This window comes from Populus euphratica, unplaced genomic scaffold (assembly GCF_000495115.2).
Source record: "Populus euphratica unplaced genomic scaffold, PopEup_1.0 scaffold202.1, whole genome shotgun sequence".
Classification (NCBI taxonomy): domain Eukaryota; kingdom Viridiplantae; phylum Streptophyta; class Magnoliopsida; order Malpighiales; family Salicaceae; genus Populus; species Populus euphratica.
Window position 1 is genome coordinate 562,402 of NW_011499975.1, and position 20,519 is coordinate 582,920.

At 27.7% G+C, this 20,519-nt stretch overlaps 1 protein-coding gene across 1 annotated transcript; it reads left to right on the plus strand.

The window, feature by feature from the left end:
* Positions 1–19,299: 19,299 nt before the first annotated feature.
* Positions 19,300–19,746, plus strand: LOC105139524 (uncharacterized). The gene has a single exon (XM_011045996.1). The coding sequence runs from the start codon at positions 19,300–19,302 to the stop codon at positions 19,744–19,746; it is 447 nt and encodes a 148-aa protein (XP_011044298.1).
* The last annotated feature ends 773 nt before the right edge of the window (positions 19,747–20,519 follow it).

Consider the following 20,519-nt stretch of genomic DNA (forward strand, 5'->3'; position numbering starts at 1 on the left):
GTGTTATCTCATCCATCTACATCGTATTTTTATATGATTTGACTAGAGTTGAATAAAAAAAAATTAAATCTATTTTTTAATATAATTTATTAATTTTTATTTTAAAATACATGAAAGAATTTTATGATTACATGTTTAAAAAGAATATGCAAAAAATATAAATTGATAATTTTTTTAAAAAGAAAATCACAATACCTTAGAAAAAAATCCCTTAGAAGTAAAAACTTTATTAAAACTTGATAAAAAAATATACTTGGGTTAACCCAAAATAGTGCAATAGAAATATAATTTGGATAATAAGCCACAAACTAGTCGGGATTAACCCATAAAATATATGGTTTAGGTTATAAAACCAAGATAAACTAACATAAAAAAAAATTAAAAAAATCACAAAAATATTTTTCTTATTAAAAACAATATATAAATATAAAAATATGTCGACCAACATAAAAATTTTAAACTTGTAACCTAAGTTATTAGATTATAAGCATTATACATTGAAAATTAACGAAACATAATCCCAATAAATCAAATGCTAAAGAATAAAATTTAATAAAAATATCAAACAAAATGATCTAAGATAAAAATGGCAATTAAAAGAATGAGATGGAAACCAAAATAAAAAATAAATTAGAGGGAAATTTTTTAATTTTTTTATTGGAATGTTAACTTGAAAAGAAAAATAACTCAAATCAAAAGAAAAAATAATAATAAGGACTAAATTGAAGAAAAAAAAACAACATACCATAAACTTGAATTGAATTGTAAAGTCGAAAACCAGTAAAACATTTATAAAAAGACAAATAAAAAACTCAAAAACCAAAATAATAAGTACTAAATTATAAATAATAATATATTAAAAATTAAAATTGAATGATTAAATTAACAAGAAATAAAACTTTTACAAAAAGGACCACAATTATAAATCAAAAGAAAAGTAAAAGGGACTAAAGCTGAATAATAAAAAAAAATCAAAGATGATTGACTTGTAATTTGAGAGGGAGGAGACAAAAAGAAAAAAGAAAAAAAAGCTTTACAAGCAACAAATCATCAAATCTCCGTCGACACACGCCGCACCTGAAGAAAAAGGATGTTGCAGCATTTCTAATAATATAGCAGAATAATATTTTGACCATTAAGAAGCACCACATGCGTCACCCAAAATGTGAGTCGCCTCCTATGTCTTTGTAACTTTTAAATTTCTAATATTATTTCATTTATATTAAAAGACCATAATGCCTTCGATAAAACAATAAATGACAAAAAAATGAAAACAAAAAAAAAAAACCTTTAACTATATGCTTTTTTACTTCATGTGCATTTAAATAATTTTATTATGCACTTAAAAATAAAAACAAAAAACAAAATTGCCTCTTAATGCCCGCATGCTTATATTTTTCCTGTGATGTACATAAAAAAAAAGAAGACGTTGTTACTCATATAAGTTAAGCCATATTTTATTTAAGCAAGGGGAGAAAATTATAATTTTTCAATTGAGATCCAAAGTTAGGATTGCAATGGTATTTAAAAAATTAATGAAATACTAATCATTAATATTAATATTGATTATATGAGTTTTCCTACGTGATATCTAATATTGAGGATATCACCTGTTTATAAAAAATGGTCACATGTCAATCAACACGAAAAATTAATGTCAATGGAATCCTCTTTTATGATCAATATCAATATTGTTATGACACGAGGATGACCTTCAAGGAACCTTTTGATCTAAATGGGGAGAGGAAGATGATGACCCTCAATTCCCACCCCGAGTACTTATTCCTGAAGAAAGACTTGGCTCAAAAAAGGTCGGGTCTGATAAGATATTAAACCTATAAGTATTTGGATCTACCATGCATCCGAGCCTAAGAAAATTAGATATAGCAAAGTGTCAAACCCACACACGCATGGCTAAGCCTGGGAGATTGGGCCTTGCAAGTGTTAGGCTAACAGGCATTTAAATCTCACTCGTAAATAAGCCGACAAGGGTCAGGTCTTTCAAGGTAGAAGACTCTCATATGCTTTAGCCTGACGTGTAGCAAGATAGTATATTTGCCTTACATTTTTATCATGTATCACGACCTTTATCTTGGTCCTTTCTTGTCATAGACTTTTATAAAGAAATGCCTTTTAATATGAGGTACGTTGATTCAATCAAGTATCAATTCATGTGACAAAATTTCATAATATTTCTTTTAAAAATATAGAAAGTTTAAATTTAATGTACACAAAGAACATATACAATATTATTTTTCATGTGTTCTAAAATGATTTTGTTTTATTTAATTCATTTTGATTAGTATTAATTAATGAAAAATAGGACTGGTGCTCGCGTTTCTCCATAGGGTTTGACTATTTTTTTTTTACATAAAAAATAATGTTCAAATGCCCCAAACATGTTTTTAAAAAGGAGTAGAAAATCATGGCTTGGGTTATGACCCGACTGAGTCAAATAAGTTGTTTTTATTTTAATCACACAAACAATTAAGAAACGACAATAAATTGATCAAATTTAAAAACAAAAATGACCATAATAAACTAGGGAAAACAAATTAGAAAAGAACAAACCATATAGTTCAATTCACAACCCATTAAATATAAACAAATAAATTAAGGTACAATATATATTCTTTTTATTTTTTTCTATCATTCTAGTACAATCTTATGATATTGAGGTTGTAGATTTGTTATACTAATTCATATTGACTATGATTGTTGTGTGTGTGTGCGTGTGTGTTATAAACTCCTTTTCAAACCCATAACCTAGGTAATCAGATCCAAGACACCTTTTCTAAAAAAATCATGAAACCTGATTTTCAAAAAATAATTTCAATAATACAAAAGGACTAAGAACATAATTTTCAAAAAATAATTTCAATAATACAAAAAGACTAAGAACATAATAATTAAAAGAATAAGCATCAAAATTAAAATACAAAGAAAAATTATATTAGATTATAGGAAAAAAATTAAAAAGAAAAATCAATTTAGCAAAATGAAAAAAAATCAAAAGAGCATGAATCCAAATTGACATAGGAACTAAAAATAAAATTTTAATTCAAGGGTGAAATTGAAAATAAAAAATACTTTTAAAAAATAAAAAATAAAAAAACAATGACCAAATTGATAAAAATAATATATCATAAATTTGGATTGAATGATGAGATTGAAAATAAAATAAATTTTGACAAAAAGGCCATGAAAGAAAAAAAAACAGAAATCAAAACAATGAAGATCAAATTAAAAAAATAAAATACCATAAATTTGAATCAAAATGATAAAATTGAAAACCAACAAAACTTTCACAAAAAGGCAAACAAAAGAATTTATAAAACCAAAAGAATAAAAACAACTTGGCAAAAAAAATGTCAAGTTGGAATTGATGCACAAAATAAAAACACAAATAAAATTTTTATAAAAAAAATAAGAATAAAATTATAAATAAAAAAATTATAAATTAAAGTTGAAATACCAAGATAGCCTATTGGTACTTTTCGAGGAATGAGAGAAAATAAAAAAGAGTCTACGGAAGACAAAACCAATCACCCAACCACCATCGTTGCACGTGTCCCTCCACTTAGAAAAGAACATTAACTAATTTGAAAATAACAAAAACTATCAAATTGGAATTGATGTACGAAATGAAAAACAAATAAAAGTTTTATAAAAAATTAATAAAAAATCAAAGAAAAAATTAAAGATTGAAGTTGAAATACTAACAATAAAAAAAAAAAAAATTATTCAAATTGGAATTGATGTACGAAATGAAAGTTATTTGAGGGGAATGAGAGAAAATAAAAAGGAGTACACCGACAACAAACTAAACAACCTAACTATCATCAGCGTCACTCTACTTGAAAAATGACGTGGAAAAGTATTTTTAGATGGAAAGAGATGAAACACATGCCATGCAGTGCGCTTTATATGCCTTACCCTTTTATTTTTTATTATTGTTTTTATATCTAGTCAAATATTAAAATGCACTTAGACCAACTTGGTAATAAAATAAAAACTACTGTGAAAAAGACCAAAATTTTTTTTAACTCCATATTCAAGTTATTTGAGCTAATAATAAAAAATAATTTGAGCCAATAAAAAATTTCAAGTTATTGTTGCATTTTTAACAATCTAATATATAATATAAACTTTAGGATTTGGGATTTAAATAAAACAATATCTAAATTAAATATTTTTTATCGATATTAGTTATAATGTTTCTCTAACTATAACAATAATAACAATTTTTTTTTTTGATACAGTCGTGCAATAAAGTAAAACATTTGCTTATACACGATTAATTAAGAATATAATTATTTATATCTTATTAAAAAAGGAAATTAATATTAATGTATTTTTACTGTGTTTACTCGTCTTCAAAAGAACACACGTAAAACTTAAACAATGTATAATTTGAAGATAAGACATAGATGTTAAATACCTCCACACCAATTGTCTTCTGCCAAGCACGAGGTGAGGATTTTGGCTCCATTTCATGTAACTATGGCTTTTGCTTTGATCGAGACTCTTGATATGATCATCTGGTGACGAGTGTTATTAAAATGTTTTTATACAATATGATATTCTTGAATTAATTAAAAATATATTTTAATATTATTGTACGAAATTTTATTTAAGTTTTACTTTATCATAAAGTAAAATCATATAATTGTTTTTAGAATACCAACAAGTATTTTTTGGGGGAGTTAGTTCATCGGAATCGCGATTATTTTTTAAAGCTGAAAAATGTGAATGCTGCGGGCCCCGAGCCAGTCCCTTTCTAAACGCGACCAAGCAGGCCTATTTTTATTTTTATTTTCCCTCGGCTCGCGCTATAAAGTCTCTAAAAGGTGAGGGGTTGCCAGATAGGCTCCCAGCAAAACTCTAAAACGACACAAATCACAGTGAATAAACTATTGTAGTCTGTTCCAACTTTTGAATTATTGCGGGGTAAATTTTTGGTTCTCTAGAAAATAATGCGGGGGGGACGTGGAACCGGACAAGATATTTTTGCTCTGGGTATGTTGCCGAGTGGCATGGACTCCTTGCCATGTGGTTGTCTGGACTTGGTCTCATCATAACACTTCATCACATGTTATTTTACTATGCACATAGGTACAGCATTTTGGGTAGATCCATGTGAATTCCACTTCCCCGGGATAGAATTAATGTCCTCTGCTAATATTTTTTTTTTTAGGTTAGAAAAGTTACTTTATTGCAAAGTTTTTTTAAAAAATATATTTTCCTGTGTTTATTTTTATTTTTTTACATTTGATTATTGTAATGTATTTTACAAAAAAATTGTTTGATAAAAAATATTTTACCATCAACCTTAAATAATACAAGGACGTGTATTGGCTGTGGAAATGGAACTTTGCTAGATATTTAAGCTCAGTTTTATGATTTAAATGTGGCCAATTGAAATATATATATATCCCTCTCTCTCTTCCACTGACTTTCACTGTTATCTCGTGATGACATAAAGTCTAAGTCTGATAACTAAAATATAGAAATATAAAACTACAAAGACTAGATATATAAAAATAGGAAGCTTTGGGGATAAAATGGATTGTTCCCCTGGAGTGTGGTCTACGGTAGCTTTGAGTGGAGGAGAGTAGCAAGGCCTCCGAGATCAATTAGTTTATTTTATTATCATAGGGCCCGAGTTTTGCCACGTATGTTTATAAAAAAAATATAATAACTTACAATTACATTCACATTTAAATATATCAAAACTAAATTTGAAAAACAGGAAATGTTATCTCAGATATTGATGCTTTAATTAGAATATATTTTTTTGTTGATTTTTCTTTTAGAAAATTATTGAGCTAAAAAATCTTGAGTAGAGAAATGGCATCTATCTCACTCGAGAGATATTTTTTATACAAGAAACACTATCCAAAACCAATGTAATTTAAAATAATTACTCGTGAGTTTGATTTCTTTTAAATAAAGTAAAATATTTGTAACCTTAAAAAATAATATTATTCAGTTTTCTCAATAAATTTTTATGATAATCAAATTTTAGTTTTTAGATTTGGTATGGTGCAAGACTCAAGTTTGGGATTTTGATCAGATCTTTTTTATTATTTTTTTTTAAATCAAAATGATATCGTTTTAGTTAAAAAAATCAACGAGTTATAATTAAATTTTCAATCGGATCACACTAGTTTTTTCTTTCTATTTTTTCTTCAATTTAACCGGATTTAACTCTGAATTGGTTAGATTCCAGACCAACCTGCTAAACCGAATTTTAAAACTATGAATCAAATTATTTTGCAAATTACAGGTACGAGATTGAAAAAAATAAATGGTGAATAGACAGTGTTCATGAATATACACGCAATGATAAGTGAGTAATGTTACACCATGACCACTGAAAATCTTTTTTTTTCCCTCTCCCTTTCCTGTGACTTCTCTCTCAGCCTTTGATGACCGAAACATCAAACAAATTATATGATTGAGTTGTACATTCTGCAAACAACAAGGATCGAAGTGCATGCAAGTATAAAGGTGAATAGAGTTTTCACATTAAATTATATGATTGAGTTGTAAATTCTGCAAACAACAAGGATTGAAGTGCATGCAAGTATAAAGGCGAATAGAGTTTACAAATGTAAAGAAAGAACCATCTTAATTCTCTAATATAAGATCTCAATATATAATTTATATTATTCTCTAATATATATTTTTAGGTAAAAATTCTTTGGACTTGAAACTTATACATGTTTAAATTACTTTGTGTTTAATTTTTATTAAAAAAATAAGAATTATAAAATTCAAACTTGAGACTATTTGATTTTTAAAGCTTTAATAATATATTAAAAAATTATTTTAATTTAATATCTTAAATTATTTAAAAAAAATTAAATATAATTTATATTATTTTTTTGCTTGTAATCACGTTTCTTAAAATGTGAAATGAAAATGAGTTTCATGACGTGTCATGTAGGGATAGGCAGATCCATAAAATTTTCAATTTTACTTTTTTTTTATTATTATAATGGTGTAGATTACTGTGTCATCATTTGTTTTAGGGTTGAAAAGTAAGTGTTTTGATAGAAATCTATTCTTTTTAAAATTAAATTTTTTTAGTGTTTTTAAAAATTTTACATGTTAATATCAAAAATAAATTTAAAAAATAAAATAATATTTTTTAATATATTTATAAGTATGGCAAAACTAGATGCATTTTACAAGAAAGGCCAAAATTAATATAATAATATATATTATTAAAAAAATTATTTATTTAAATTTAAAATATTAAATAATTTTTTTTTAAATGTTTTGTAGGAGTCCGTTTTTTCTTATCACCCTTGATTCCACCTTGTTTATAAATAAAAAAATATTTTAAAAAATAATTATTTACAACATTACTGTGATGTGTGTAGAATATTTATTTGCAAAATTCTCAATTCCAGTACAGGTGACCAGCTTTGGCTAAATTAAAACCGTGAGCCTAGTTTGATTAATGTTAAGTAACCTTATAATGCTATGTGAAAAAAATAAAAATTCCTGCCATTGAAAGTAAAAATAAAATCATATTAAACGAAGTGGATATTTTTTGTAGCCCAATTGTCTACTGAAAGTGAAGCTACAATAATACGATAGAAAACGTGGCTCTATAACTCCCACATTCGTTAGGCATGATAAAAGGTCGCCACTTGGGCTTCATTTATTACATGTCTACAATCACTCAATTGGACCGCAGTCTTACCCTACTTCATGGGATATGATTATGGAATCTCGACACTCTATTAAAATCCTACAAACAACGTGAATGATTAAAAATATATTTTTTTTATTAATATAAATATTTGAATCAACTTGTATATATGTTAATTAATTTTATAAATTTTAAAAACCAAATAACATGTCTCCTGGTACCATGAAAATATAAATTTAATTTTGACATGCGTATTCTTTTTTAAAAACCAAATAACATGTCTCCTGGTATCATAAAAATATAAATTTAATTTTGACATGCGTTCGAAGAAAGAAAGCCAGGGACAACTGGTGTAATCTATCCATTTGAAACAACAACTTTATCAATAATATATATTAAGCACACGTCGGAGGGGGGGAAAGAAGAAGCAATAAGCTTAGTTGCAAAAAATCTTAAAATGACCACTTTATGTCAAGGAATGTTTTTAATTTTTCTCAAGCCTCTAATATTAAAAAATTAAAATTATTAAAAAAAGCAATAATTTAATATTTTTTCATAATAAATATACTTTAAAAGAACATTTGAAAACAAAAATAACCACACTTGAACATATTCAGAGAAGTCCAAGTCCACTTGTTGCCGAGGAAGCACTGTTGGGCTTACATGTTGTGTATGACAATTACCATTTGGAACCCGCCTAAACCGAGTAAGTGGAGTTCCAGGTTAACCTGTCGAGACATGATTGGTTAGGCAGGGTACAGGGGCAAAATTGGAAATTTAGGATTAAAGAGGTAGTATAAAAGGGGAAAAAAATAGAATCAGGCTAGTTCACATGTTGATCGTGGGAATATACGCACGCCAGCAAATACTGCAGAAGGATAAGAATGAACACTGTTGGCAAGCCAAATTTACGGTCATGGCCCCATAATCATCGGCTGAGGTGGCCTGGAGAGACTCGTTTCTTGGCGATCAAGACGGATTCTGCATATGCACAGGAGCGGCTGTAGAAAATGGATCAAGAAAATTAGAACATCATGAGAGTGTTTGCTGAATTTCCCAGAGCCATGGATGTGGATTCTCAAGGCTTTCTTAACAGGTCCTGTTACTTCAATGAGCCACCCCTTCCTTCCCCTGTCTTTCCAGTTTCTTGAAAGAACATGGCCTTTTTAGTATCTTCACTTCCACCTCGTATTAATCATTTGTTAAGCTGGTAGCCTCCCTCTTTTGATCATTTAAATTTTGTTTGCTGCTGAAAAATATTTTCAAGATAAATAAATTATTTTTTGATATTTGATAATATAATAAAAAATAATTAAAAAATAATTTTTAATATTTGATTATATTATAGAAAATAAGTTGAAAAGTAAATTATTAATATTTTATTTTTTTCAAGTTTATTAAGATAATAAGAAACAAATCTTATAAATTAAAAAGTTAAATGGGAATGAATTTAAAAAAAATTTATAAATTATCTCAAATAAAATAAATAATAGTTAAAATAATAGAGATTAAATATAACAAATTAAAAATTTAAAAGATGAAAAAATTAAAGTAATAATAATTATCATTTCATAAATTATTTCAAACAGAATAAGAAATAATTCAAAAAAAAAAGTACCAAATTTGATAGATGAAAAAATAACAAGGAAAAAATAAATAGTAATTATAAAAATAAGGATTAGAGTTAATATAAAAATCAAATTTTATGGAATGAAATTGAAAAAAAAATCAAAATAATATATATATAACTCAATAAAAAATGTGAGGAACAAATTTAATATAATCGGCAAATAATATGATATTTTTAAATTTTTTATAACTTTCGAAAAGTATTTTCCTCCAAAAATACAAAAACACTTTCCTAAAAATTAAGCTAAATTTTTTATTAATTAACTTTTCTAGTAATAAGCAAACACATTAAAATTTAAATAATAATTTACATTTCAAGGGATTATAAGATTTATAAGATTTATATTCAAATTAATAATTTTTTAGAAATAAATTTAATATCTTATCAGTTCAGCTATATCTGAATTATAATATTTATAACTTCTTGTATACGCTATAAATATTGTATTTTCTATCCGTTATTTTACTGATTTGTTTTTATATATATAAATATATGTACGCTAATTACCAAAAGCTGGGGTTTAATTAATCGAGCTGGTTTAATAGTGGCTTCCATGGCAGAGAGCACACGAGGTGGTCATCATTGACTTGACTTCCGAAGGCCCAAATCAGGAAAACAAGGGAATTAATTAGAATAATTCAGCCAATACAGGCAACCAGAAATGGTGAGTGCTGGTTGACATTTTCAGAGTGGAGAACCCATTCAAGATGAATAAAAGAGAAGCACCGAGTCACTCCCAGTTCATAATATAATGGTGATCGTGGGTTGACTTCATTCCACTTACTGAAAGCAATAAAAGGTGTTGACTCCTCTAAGCGGAAGAAACATGCTCTTGCACGACACTTTGAGATTTCGTTTCAAATACAATAAAAATTTATTATTTTTTATATAATTTTTATATATTAATATTAAAAATATTTAAAAAAACAATAAAATATTATTATAATATATTTCTAAATAAAAACACCTTAAAAAAGAACAATTACCATACATAAAGACACCTTTTTAGTCTGAAAATACTTGGTGAGGTTTTGGTTACGTGGTATATGTATTTATTTTAAAAAAATTATGTTTTCTAAAAATATTAATTTTTTAATTTATGATATTAGAGCATTAAAATTATTAAAAAATTATATTAAAAAATATCAAATTTTTAAATAAAACCCACTAACAAAATAGAAGACACCCGCATCAATTTTTTAACTATATGCATGGTAGTTTCTTTTATAAAAACAGATACTCAATAATTTTAGCTGGTCTGATATTTAAACTGATTTAAAAATATTCTTAATTATGGAATTAAAAAAATGCAAACAACTCAGAGTTATTAAATAAAATGCTTCGTAATGGTCGTAAAAATAAAAATAAAAATAAAAAACTACAATGCTGGGAAGAATTTCAATTTGAACTCAGCTCCCCCTCCTCCACGTGTTGTTATAACTGGCACGAAAAGAAATCCATGCCTTAAAATTTAAAATAAGATTTTAATAGGAGTTTGCACTTGACAGTGCCGCATTTATCGGGACCCTTCCCTTAAATTTCCGATTTTTAACAGCTTCAAAATTGGCATCTAGCACCAAAGAAATTCCTCTCCAGTAGACGCCCGAACCACAACCCAAAAGGCACCGGTCATCGAGTGCTGCCCGAAAAAGAATCGCTCAATTACTTCGAGACACGAAAACAATTTCAGTGGCTGGAAATGCATGGGCAGAAAATACGGTCAGGCTCATAAATATCTGGGGGTGGCTAAAACACTCCGCATCGCCCCTAGATATTTTCTTCATGAACAGTCAGCAAAACAATCAATAAGAGAATCGAGTGAAAATAATAATAATTATTATTATTGCGGTGACGAATAACCAACCAGAAACGAATTACAGATATACACGAGTTCCTGGATCTCAGCCTAAGTTACACGTGGTCCAATGCCGCTCTAGGAATATATATGTATATATTTTTTTTATAAATCCTGGGTTTTTACACCAGGTGACCACTATGATTTCTGTGGGACCCATTTCCATGAATGCTTTTATAGATGAGTGTTTGTTTGAGACACTGTGTAGTTTGTTTTTAAAAATAGTTTTTTTAAGAAAATAAATTAAAAATAAATTTTTTTATTTTTTTATATCATCACAGTAAAACTATCAGAAAACATATTAATTTTTTTAATAAAATAGCATCCAGGAACAGTAACGCTCTCAGACACCACGTCAATCTTGAGTTATTGATAGTGAATTGCATGAATGTATGTGATAAAACGGCATGTATGTGCTTATTCAGTGACATGTCTTAACATACGTGGCACGCTTTGATTTGCTGGACAATAGCTTCGTGTTTGTTGACCCCAGAAAGGCGCAGACCTCTGCTTGTTTTCCTTGGTAGCTTATGATGACTAATATACCCTTTTACTGACCAGTGCAAGTAGGAGTCCAGTTTTCTTTCTAGGTTCAAACATTGTTGCAATTTTTTCGTATTTGTTTGATCTAAAAAGGAAAAATAAACCATCGATAAAGATATATAAGGAATAACGGGAAGTCATAAAAAAATAACAAAAGATAATACGGTTATGAATATTACTTTTTTAGGAGTATTGTTATGTTTATTTTTTAAATAATTTTTTATATTAAAATATATGTTAGTAATATTTTTAATATTAGTCTGTTAAAATAATTTAAAAACATTAAAAAAAATAATTTAAAATAAATAAAAAAATATTTTTTTCAAAAAAACTTTTAAAATGCAAAAATAAAAAAGAAGATGTTATTTAGTGTGAATTAAGTTTTAGAGATAAAATCAATTTTGTAAAAAAAAGAACAAACCTTGACTTCACATAATATTTTTTCTAAATAATGTTTTTTCAGAAAATTCAATTTAAAAATGTATGATTAGCAAACATGTTTGAGTTAAAATTAAAAAAAAAAATTGCATTACTTCTAAAACTAATACTTTATTAAAAATTATTCTTCAATAAAAATAATACGCAAATAACGAATACGAGCTTGATCCATTTAGAATGGATCTTCTACTGCAAAGGCAAGCTTGTGCAAACAAAAACTTTTTGTTTGTAAGGTAATGGGGGTGAATGACAAGATTTATCGAGAAAATAAATGCAGGCTACGTGTCATCTATATTAGCCACACGACATATCATTTGTTTTTTTCTAATATTCCGGTCATGATGGTATTCAAAAAATTAGGGTTGGTGTTTTTTTTTTATTCTAAAACAAAATATTTATGAAACATTTTAAATATTTTGATAGACTTGCAAAAAGCCTCAAATAACATAGAAATCATCCAAAACCCAAAACTAAATATAAAAAAAAAACCTTCGTTGATCCAAATTTATTATCTCATCCAAACTGAAGGATAAAAAACCTACATTCAATGAAATTCACTAATACTATAATCATTTTTTTAAAAATTATAATCCGCATCAACTGCAACTGATAGTTTTTATTTATTTCATTATAATCATTTTCTTTTATATCCTAAATTAGAGATTGAAAAATAAAAACAACTAAGCTTTGAATTAAAATTAAATTTGTAAAAACTAGAGGGATCATAGACTTATAATTTGAAAATTAGGAGTATAAGGTGAATGTTTTGACCCAATATTGAAACCAATACTTATTTTTATTTTGATCCTTTTTTTTTAATTTTGCTCTTCCTTAAGAAATCTGATGCAAGTGTCCTCTAATTTGGCCATAAAATGTTCAAATCACATAAAAAGTGTTTGAGGAATAAAATAAAAAAATATAAAAATTATGAACGATGAGTCCGCGATTATTAAATGTGAGGGTATGAATAATGTCTTTAGAGGAAAACTTGGTTTTTAGCTTATGCAATCATCTAATTAAATAAATCGATAATTATACATGTAAATAAATAAATAAAAATTAATTATAATTAAACGTGAAAATAAGAAAATAAAAAGATAAATATAAATTAAAATATTTGTTCCTGTAAAATGAAATATTCACTCATTGGTATTTATAGATCTGTTTTTATTATGAATAATTTTTTATTCAATCAAAGAACAATAAAAATGGACGCATATGAAATTGACTGAGTGAAATAAAAGGAAAAAAATATCATGCAAGATTGTACATGTTGTGAATATTATCTTTTTCAAAATAAAAATAAATTTCATCTATATGAGACATATTTTTTTAAATGAATAAATCAAGATAATATCGCAAAAAATTAAATACATAAAAAATAATTAAAAAATCACAAAATCACAAAGGAGGGATATTTATTAAAACATAAATTAAAAAATATTTTTTCAAATGATGTCAATTAAAATAAAAACAAAAATTATAATAAAAAGGCAATGATAGTCCAAGTATAATAAACACGTTTGTTTTTAAAAAAGAAATGATTTGAGCTACAAGCCCAATCAAGTTTAATAAATTGATTTTATATACAATTTCTACTAGTAAAAAATCACAATAACCTTAGAAAAAAACTTGAAAGTATGAAATTGGATAAACATATAGCATGAGTTAACGTGATTGACGTGTAAACCAGATAATAAGAGGTGAGTCAACCCCGATTGACCTTCAAAACCCATAACTTAATTTATGAAACTAGAATAATCCGATAAAAAACAAATTTAAGAAAATCACATAGCCAATTGTTTTTTTTTAAAAAATAGTTTCAAATGATGGATTCAAAAAATAAAATGAGCTAAAAATAAGAATGCCAACTCCAATTAATTTTTAAAACATGTGACCTAGTCGTCATACTAAAAGGACCATAAATAGAAAAACCATAAAGTTCAATCCCTTGTAAATCAAATTTTAAAGGGTGAAACCAATAAAAAAATATGCAAAAAGATCTTAAAAAATTATAATTAAAAGAACAACGACGGAGATCAAAATAAAAAATAAATTATAGGGAACAAAGATTCTATGATTAGAGGATCAAATTTGAGAAAAATAATAAACTATGAAATATGATTGAACGATGAAGTTGAAAATAATAAAACTTTAACAAAAGAATCAATGAAAAAAATAAAATAAAACAAATAAGAAATGGATTGAAAAGGAAAATATATGACAATTTATAATTGAAGGTCGAAGGTTAAAAACAAACCAAAATTTTATAAAAAAGTCAGGACCAAAATTAAAAGAACAGGGATTGAAATTGAAATTGAAAAACCAAAATAAAAAAGGGCTAACATGCATTTTTTTTGGGGGAGGAGAGAGAAAAAAACCATCTGCGACAAATTATTTATCCTTTACCATTATATTATATCTCTAGGAAAAAAATGTTAGAGCACTTCTAATGTAGCCATGAGAGGTAACATTTAATGATAGGATACAATCATATGTTTCACTTGAAAGATGTGGTCAACATCTACTTACCAGGGAATGTTTTTCACTTGCTAACAATGATTTTCTTTTATTATTTTATATTATTGAAAAACAAATTTTTTTTTGAGTCAACCTAAAATTTTTTTTTTAAAAAAAAAATCATAAAGACAAAGATAAAAATACCCATATAAGAAAGTGTAAAAATTACTTTACCCAGTGGGCATCCTAGTTTTTTGCTATTCATTTTAATAAAATGACCACAATGCCATTGTACAAAGCTTTTTTTTTTTGCATAAAATATTATTTTGGTAATTGTACTATTCAAATAAAATGCAAAAAGATTCTTGTGCATCCCATGATTTTTTCAGATTCAAATATGTCCATATGAAAAAGACCACAATAACTCTAGTGCAAGGTTTTATTTTCATATAGAGAGAGGGGAAATGAGAAAACATTGTGGATTCATTATAGATTTCTATAATGATTTTTCATTTAGTTTAGAGTTTATTATAATAATTATAACTAGTTTGGATATTTTTTATTTGCAAAAGAATGCAAGCTTTTTATTTTTTTAAAATTTTAATTATAAATCAAAAGATCCATGCATGCATTTAATTAAATACATTAAAAACTATCTAAATGCCAGTAAATACAAAAAACAAAGTGTCAACGTGTCTATTTAACCCGCTTTGATATAGGTCAAATATTTTTTCCTAACATGAAAGAATTAATATATAAGTGTTCTTAACATTTTTTTTTGTCACCAAATAAAAAATATAATCATGAATCAAAATGCCGAAGCTTATATATAATTATAAAAGTCAATAAGAACTTGTAAAATCTCAAGCTTATTTTTAACATAACAGAAAAATAAAATAATGTTGTAACTGCTATAATAAAACATCATTTTTTTATTATTTTAATAATAAGTTTTCAAAAAAAAGTGCAAAGACAATTGTTTTTTTTTCAAAAATACAAAAGAATAAAGATAAAAAAAAATAATAGTATGAAATGTAAAGCGATAAATATTCAAAGTGTAAAAAATAAAAAATAATATGTTTTTTAAAAAAAAATTGCAAAAAAAAAATGTCACAAAAGAATAAAGATAAAAAGAAAAATGGTAACAAAAATAATTGGTAAAATTTATAATTATACTATTTCTATAAAAACATCACCATTTCATTTTAGTACCTATATAATAATTACAGGTGAAAGTTGGTTATTTACAACTGCTATTACTCGAAGCCATATGCAAATGAAAAAAAAGTTAAGGTAATCAATTGACTGCTTTAGATTTTTCAAACGAAAATCACAAAAGAATCAATGCCGATGAAATTGCTAATCACAACATCACCTTTTGGATATCAACAATTCAATCCACCCAACCAATTCTTTTACGGCATGGACATTTACTTTGTTTTCATGTTTTAAAGGGGTTATTTTTTTATTTAAATTATTTTTGGATATTTTTATATTGTTTTAATATATTAATATTAAAAATATATTTAAAAATAAAAATATTATTTTAATATATTAAAAAAATCTTTAAAAATTAACTGCATAAAACATTCAATATACAAAACGGACAAAGACAGCAAGCTGTGGGCGGCGTTCTCGTGTAATCGCATTCGTCCACCTATCAGCGGTACACTTCACGCCATCAATCCGGTGCCTTCTCCGAAATTCATTATAGCGAGGTACTATCACCTGCTTTAAAATTTACATGCAATGCCCACGAAGCTATACAAATTGTTTTCAGAAGATAAAATAACGAATAGAAATATTATCACACGAATTTAATTAATTAAACTCTCATTCATTACTAAATTTATTTACATAATCATTTCTAGTAAATAATACTCGTGATATGAAACCGAGTCACGGGCCTTTAACAACGTCGTTCAGAGGGGTCAAGATCTCCCTTCGCAAGCTAATAAACGAAGAAACGGAGCATTTAAGCAACAAAATATGTTGGGGCTTCTTTGGTTTTGGAATATACTTTCTCGTACAGTACAGAGAGGGAGGTCAAAAAATGACCACAATCACAAGGAGGAATGTGTTTAATCTGAGAAAATGACCGCAGAAAGGAAGAATCCAGAACGACAAAAAACAATGGCATAAAGTTTGCATTGGGAGGTGAAAGTCGGTTACGCACTCACAATAAAACATAGAAAAGAAACATGGTGGGGTCCGTCGGCACCCATCATCGCAGTTTTTTATTCATTCACCAAGGCCATCAAGCATGATAGTTACCCTGCTCCCAATTGGAAAAAACCCTCCAGGGCCTTCAACCCTTTACTTGGTGACCTGGTGTTCGTTTCCTGACCGTACACGTGCTCTGCGCTCTGTCATGGTGGGTCCTTGGACAAGGATCTTGTCTGGGGCCAATCATCTACCATTTTGAAAAGGTTGGACGGCGGTTCTATGCTATCCTCTGACTTTGCCTTCCATTAACGTCTAGCTCACCCCGATTATTATTTAAAAAACAAACCATAAATCACTAGTTAATTACTGATTAGGGCTGCCTGGTGCTGCGAGTTAAGGGATTTATTTGCAGTTGGGCTAGGTAGATAGGACTGGGCTTGTGTCGTAGTGGGCTTATATGCTCCCCTGCCTTGCAGTCCGCCCTAATTCAGATCTGGATCAAGGAGGTGGACCAACTACCATTTCAAATTTCAGCTATGTTTTTTGTTTATTGTGTTTAAAAAATATATTTTTAATTTTTTATTATACATTAATTTGTTATGATTTTAGATCATCTTAATTTACAGATGTTAAAAATAAATTTTAAAAAATAAAACAAACATTTTAATGTATTAATTTAAAAAAAAAACAATGGCTACCACAATCTAAAACAAAAAAGAGGGAAGAAGAAGTGGGCTGGAAGAGCTGACAGCCCAACTAAACCCTTGTCCATGAAGCCCAACCGACCCTCCATAAGCCCAACAGGACCCTCCTCCATGTAGACCAGTCAAACCCTCAAATCTAAAAGGCCCATCCGAAGGTGAGAAAGAGAGGAGACGGAAGAAAAGGCCAGCCCAATCGAATCTAGAGGGACAACCCAACAGAACCTTTGGCCTGATCGAGGCCAGGTGGAGAGAAGAAGAAGAAAAGAAGAAAGAGAGAAGGAGAACCCCCGGCCCAACTAAGGCCCGGTGGGGAAAAGAGGAAGAAAAGGAGAAAAAGTAGGAGGAGCAAATAGGCAGCCCGAACAGACTCGTTTCATTCAAAAACCACCGCCTGAATTCCTGGATGCTCTCTTGAAAAACGCAAACCCTATTGTATATTGCTGGCGCCACCCTGGTCCCTCTGGTGAACTCCAACTTTCTCTGCTGTGAGCATCACCCTTTCTGTCGCATTACACTGTTTTAAGGTGTGTTTGATAATATTTATTTATTGTTTGGATGAAATTATTTTATAAAAATTATTTTTAATTAATTTAAAAAAATATATGTTTGATTAAAAGTACGATTGAAATTAAAATTAAATAAAAAATAATTTAATGTGTTTAGTTAAAAATACTTTTGAAATTGAAATTATAAAATAATTTTAAAAAATATTTATATTAATATTAATGATTTTTAATTTAAATATTATAGATTTAACTATTATTATTATATCATGAAATAAATAATACTTTGTATAAAATATTTTCTACTGTTTCATTAAACTATCTGTAATTCTATCACATATAAAATACATCTAACAAGTACTACAGTTTTTATAAATTTTTTAAAAGCGTAACAACATCAAATAAAATATAATTAGGATTGTGATTAAATTCTGTAAATATTACATTATCAAGCGATTTCTATTTAATTTATATAATATCATATTAAATTTTTAATAAAATATAATTAAAAATAAAATATTTTATTTTATTTTATTAAATCAAACTCAATTTAATACATTCTAAATTTCAAACTAGTCTGACCCGACCAGAAGAATCAAACATAACTTAACTGTTCATGGAATTTCTGAGCACAGCAAACAGTACAAAATTACTTCTTCTAAATTTGTGGCATAATCACAATTAATAATGGGACCCTAATAAAAAATTACTTTTAAAATATTACCAAATAATAATATTTATGATTGCGGGTCAACCTCCCGCAATCACAACACCAATAAGCAACTTAATCCTGAGTGCTATCATATCATACTGACTATTGATCTCAATGGCTACTTCCATTGTACAGTCCTATACTGACAAGGTGGAAGCTAGTATTGCAAGACAAAATATAAGCTTCCTCTTCAACTCTTGAAACAGAGAAATATTGTATTTTTGATTTTAATTAAAACAAGTTAGACTGTCCTACTCCTATGTCCTATGCTCTATCTGGAAAATTCTTTCCCAGCACCCTTGACTGTGCTGTTACTCAGTGCATGAAAAAAGCAGATCCTTGATAAAATCAAGGCAACCTTCTTCAAAACATACCAGGTCAATAGTCTACTAGACACGTTATTCGACAGATTCCTGAGTCAAAACGAAACCAAAAGATGGATGATATGATGGGTGATTCCCTGTAAAAAAGAAATAAACAAAAACAAGAATTACAATCCTTGTTATCCTGTATAAATAAAAATCACTGCTTGATCAGTTTGTATTCCACTCAGCAAAACTCATAGCTCCACCCTCTTGTACATTCCTCAAGTCTTCCGAGTTCTGTATCCAAGTATTCCGACATGAATAGTTCCAGCATCCTCACCAAGTTGGGAAAGAAGATGCAGAAGCTAGCTTCTATCAACAGGAAGAGCAACTCACTGCCACGAACAACATGGAATGATGAAAGAACATCTGTGCTTGCTGACAAGGGTCATTTGGTTGTCCACACAATTGATCAAAAGCGCTTCTTAGTTCCATTAGTATATCTTAACAGTGGGATTCTTAGAGCGCTATTTGAATTATCTAAAGATGAGTTTGGGCTGCCAAGTGATGGACCAATCACATTACCATGCGAAGCATTTTTCATGGAGTACATACTCGTGTTAATCCGACGAGGAGCAGATAAAAACCTGGAGAAACCTTTGCTCATGTCAATTTCCACATGCTGTGCCTTATCATATTCTCTCCTGAATGAAGAACCAACAATCCCGCAACTCCATGTCAATACTGATCAATGTGCATATTGAACTCTGTAAATACTCATGTGGAAGTCCTTCAGTGGCATATATGGGATCATTAGTGTATACCTTCACATCTGTGATCCACTTTCGTGCGCTGATTGCCAAAAAAAAGCAAACATGGGCACCTTGCTGAAAGTCCCTCTCAACCACCTATCGCATGGCTTTGTTTCCCATGTATTCTGGCATTAGAAGGCTGCGTTATAAATGGTCTGCCTCTGGCTCTGTGAATGAATAAACAATCCACTTCCACTATCTCCTTCATTGCAGGAAAATAGCGCCTAGCATTTGTAAGACCTATAAGGCTCATTTTATCTTATCTGGAAAACTTTCCCGTTTCATATCATATTAAATACATGTTTATTTTTTGAAAAGTAATTTTTAAAAAATTAATTTTTAAATTTTTTTATGTTTATTTATTATTAAAAAAATTAATCAACAAAAAATATTTTTTGGTTAAAAAATTTAGCTTGGTTTTTAAAAAAATATTTTTCTAAAAAATTTGGATAAAAAATACATTTTGAAAGTTGTAAAAATTTTAAAAATATCATATTATTTACTGATTATATCAAATTTAATTCTCAAACTTTTTATTGCTATATATATATATATATTGTTTTAAATATTTACTTTTTAATTTCATCCATTAGAATATAATTTTTATATTAATTTTGGTCTTTATTTTTATAATTGTTATTTGCTTTTTCTTTATCATCTTTTAATTAAAAATTTTTATCTATTAAATTTGCTTCCCATTCTTTTGATTGTTACTTATTTTATTT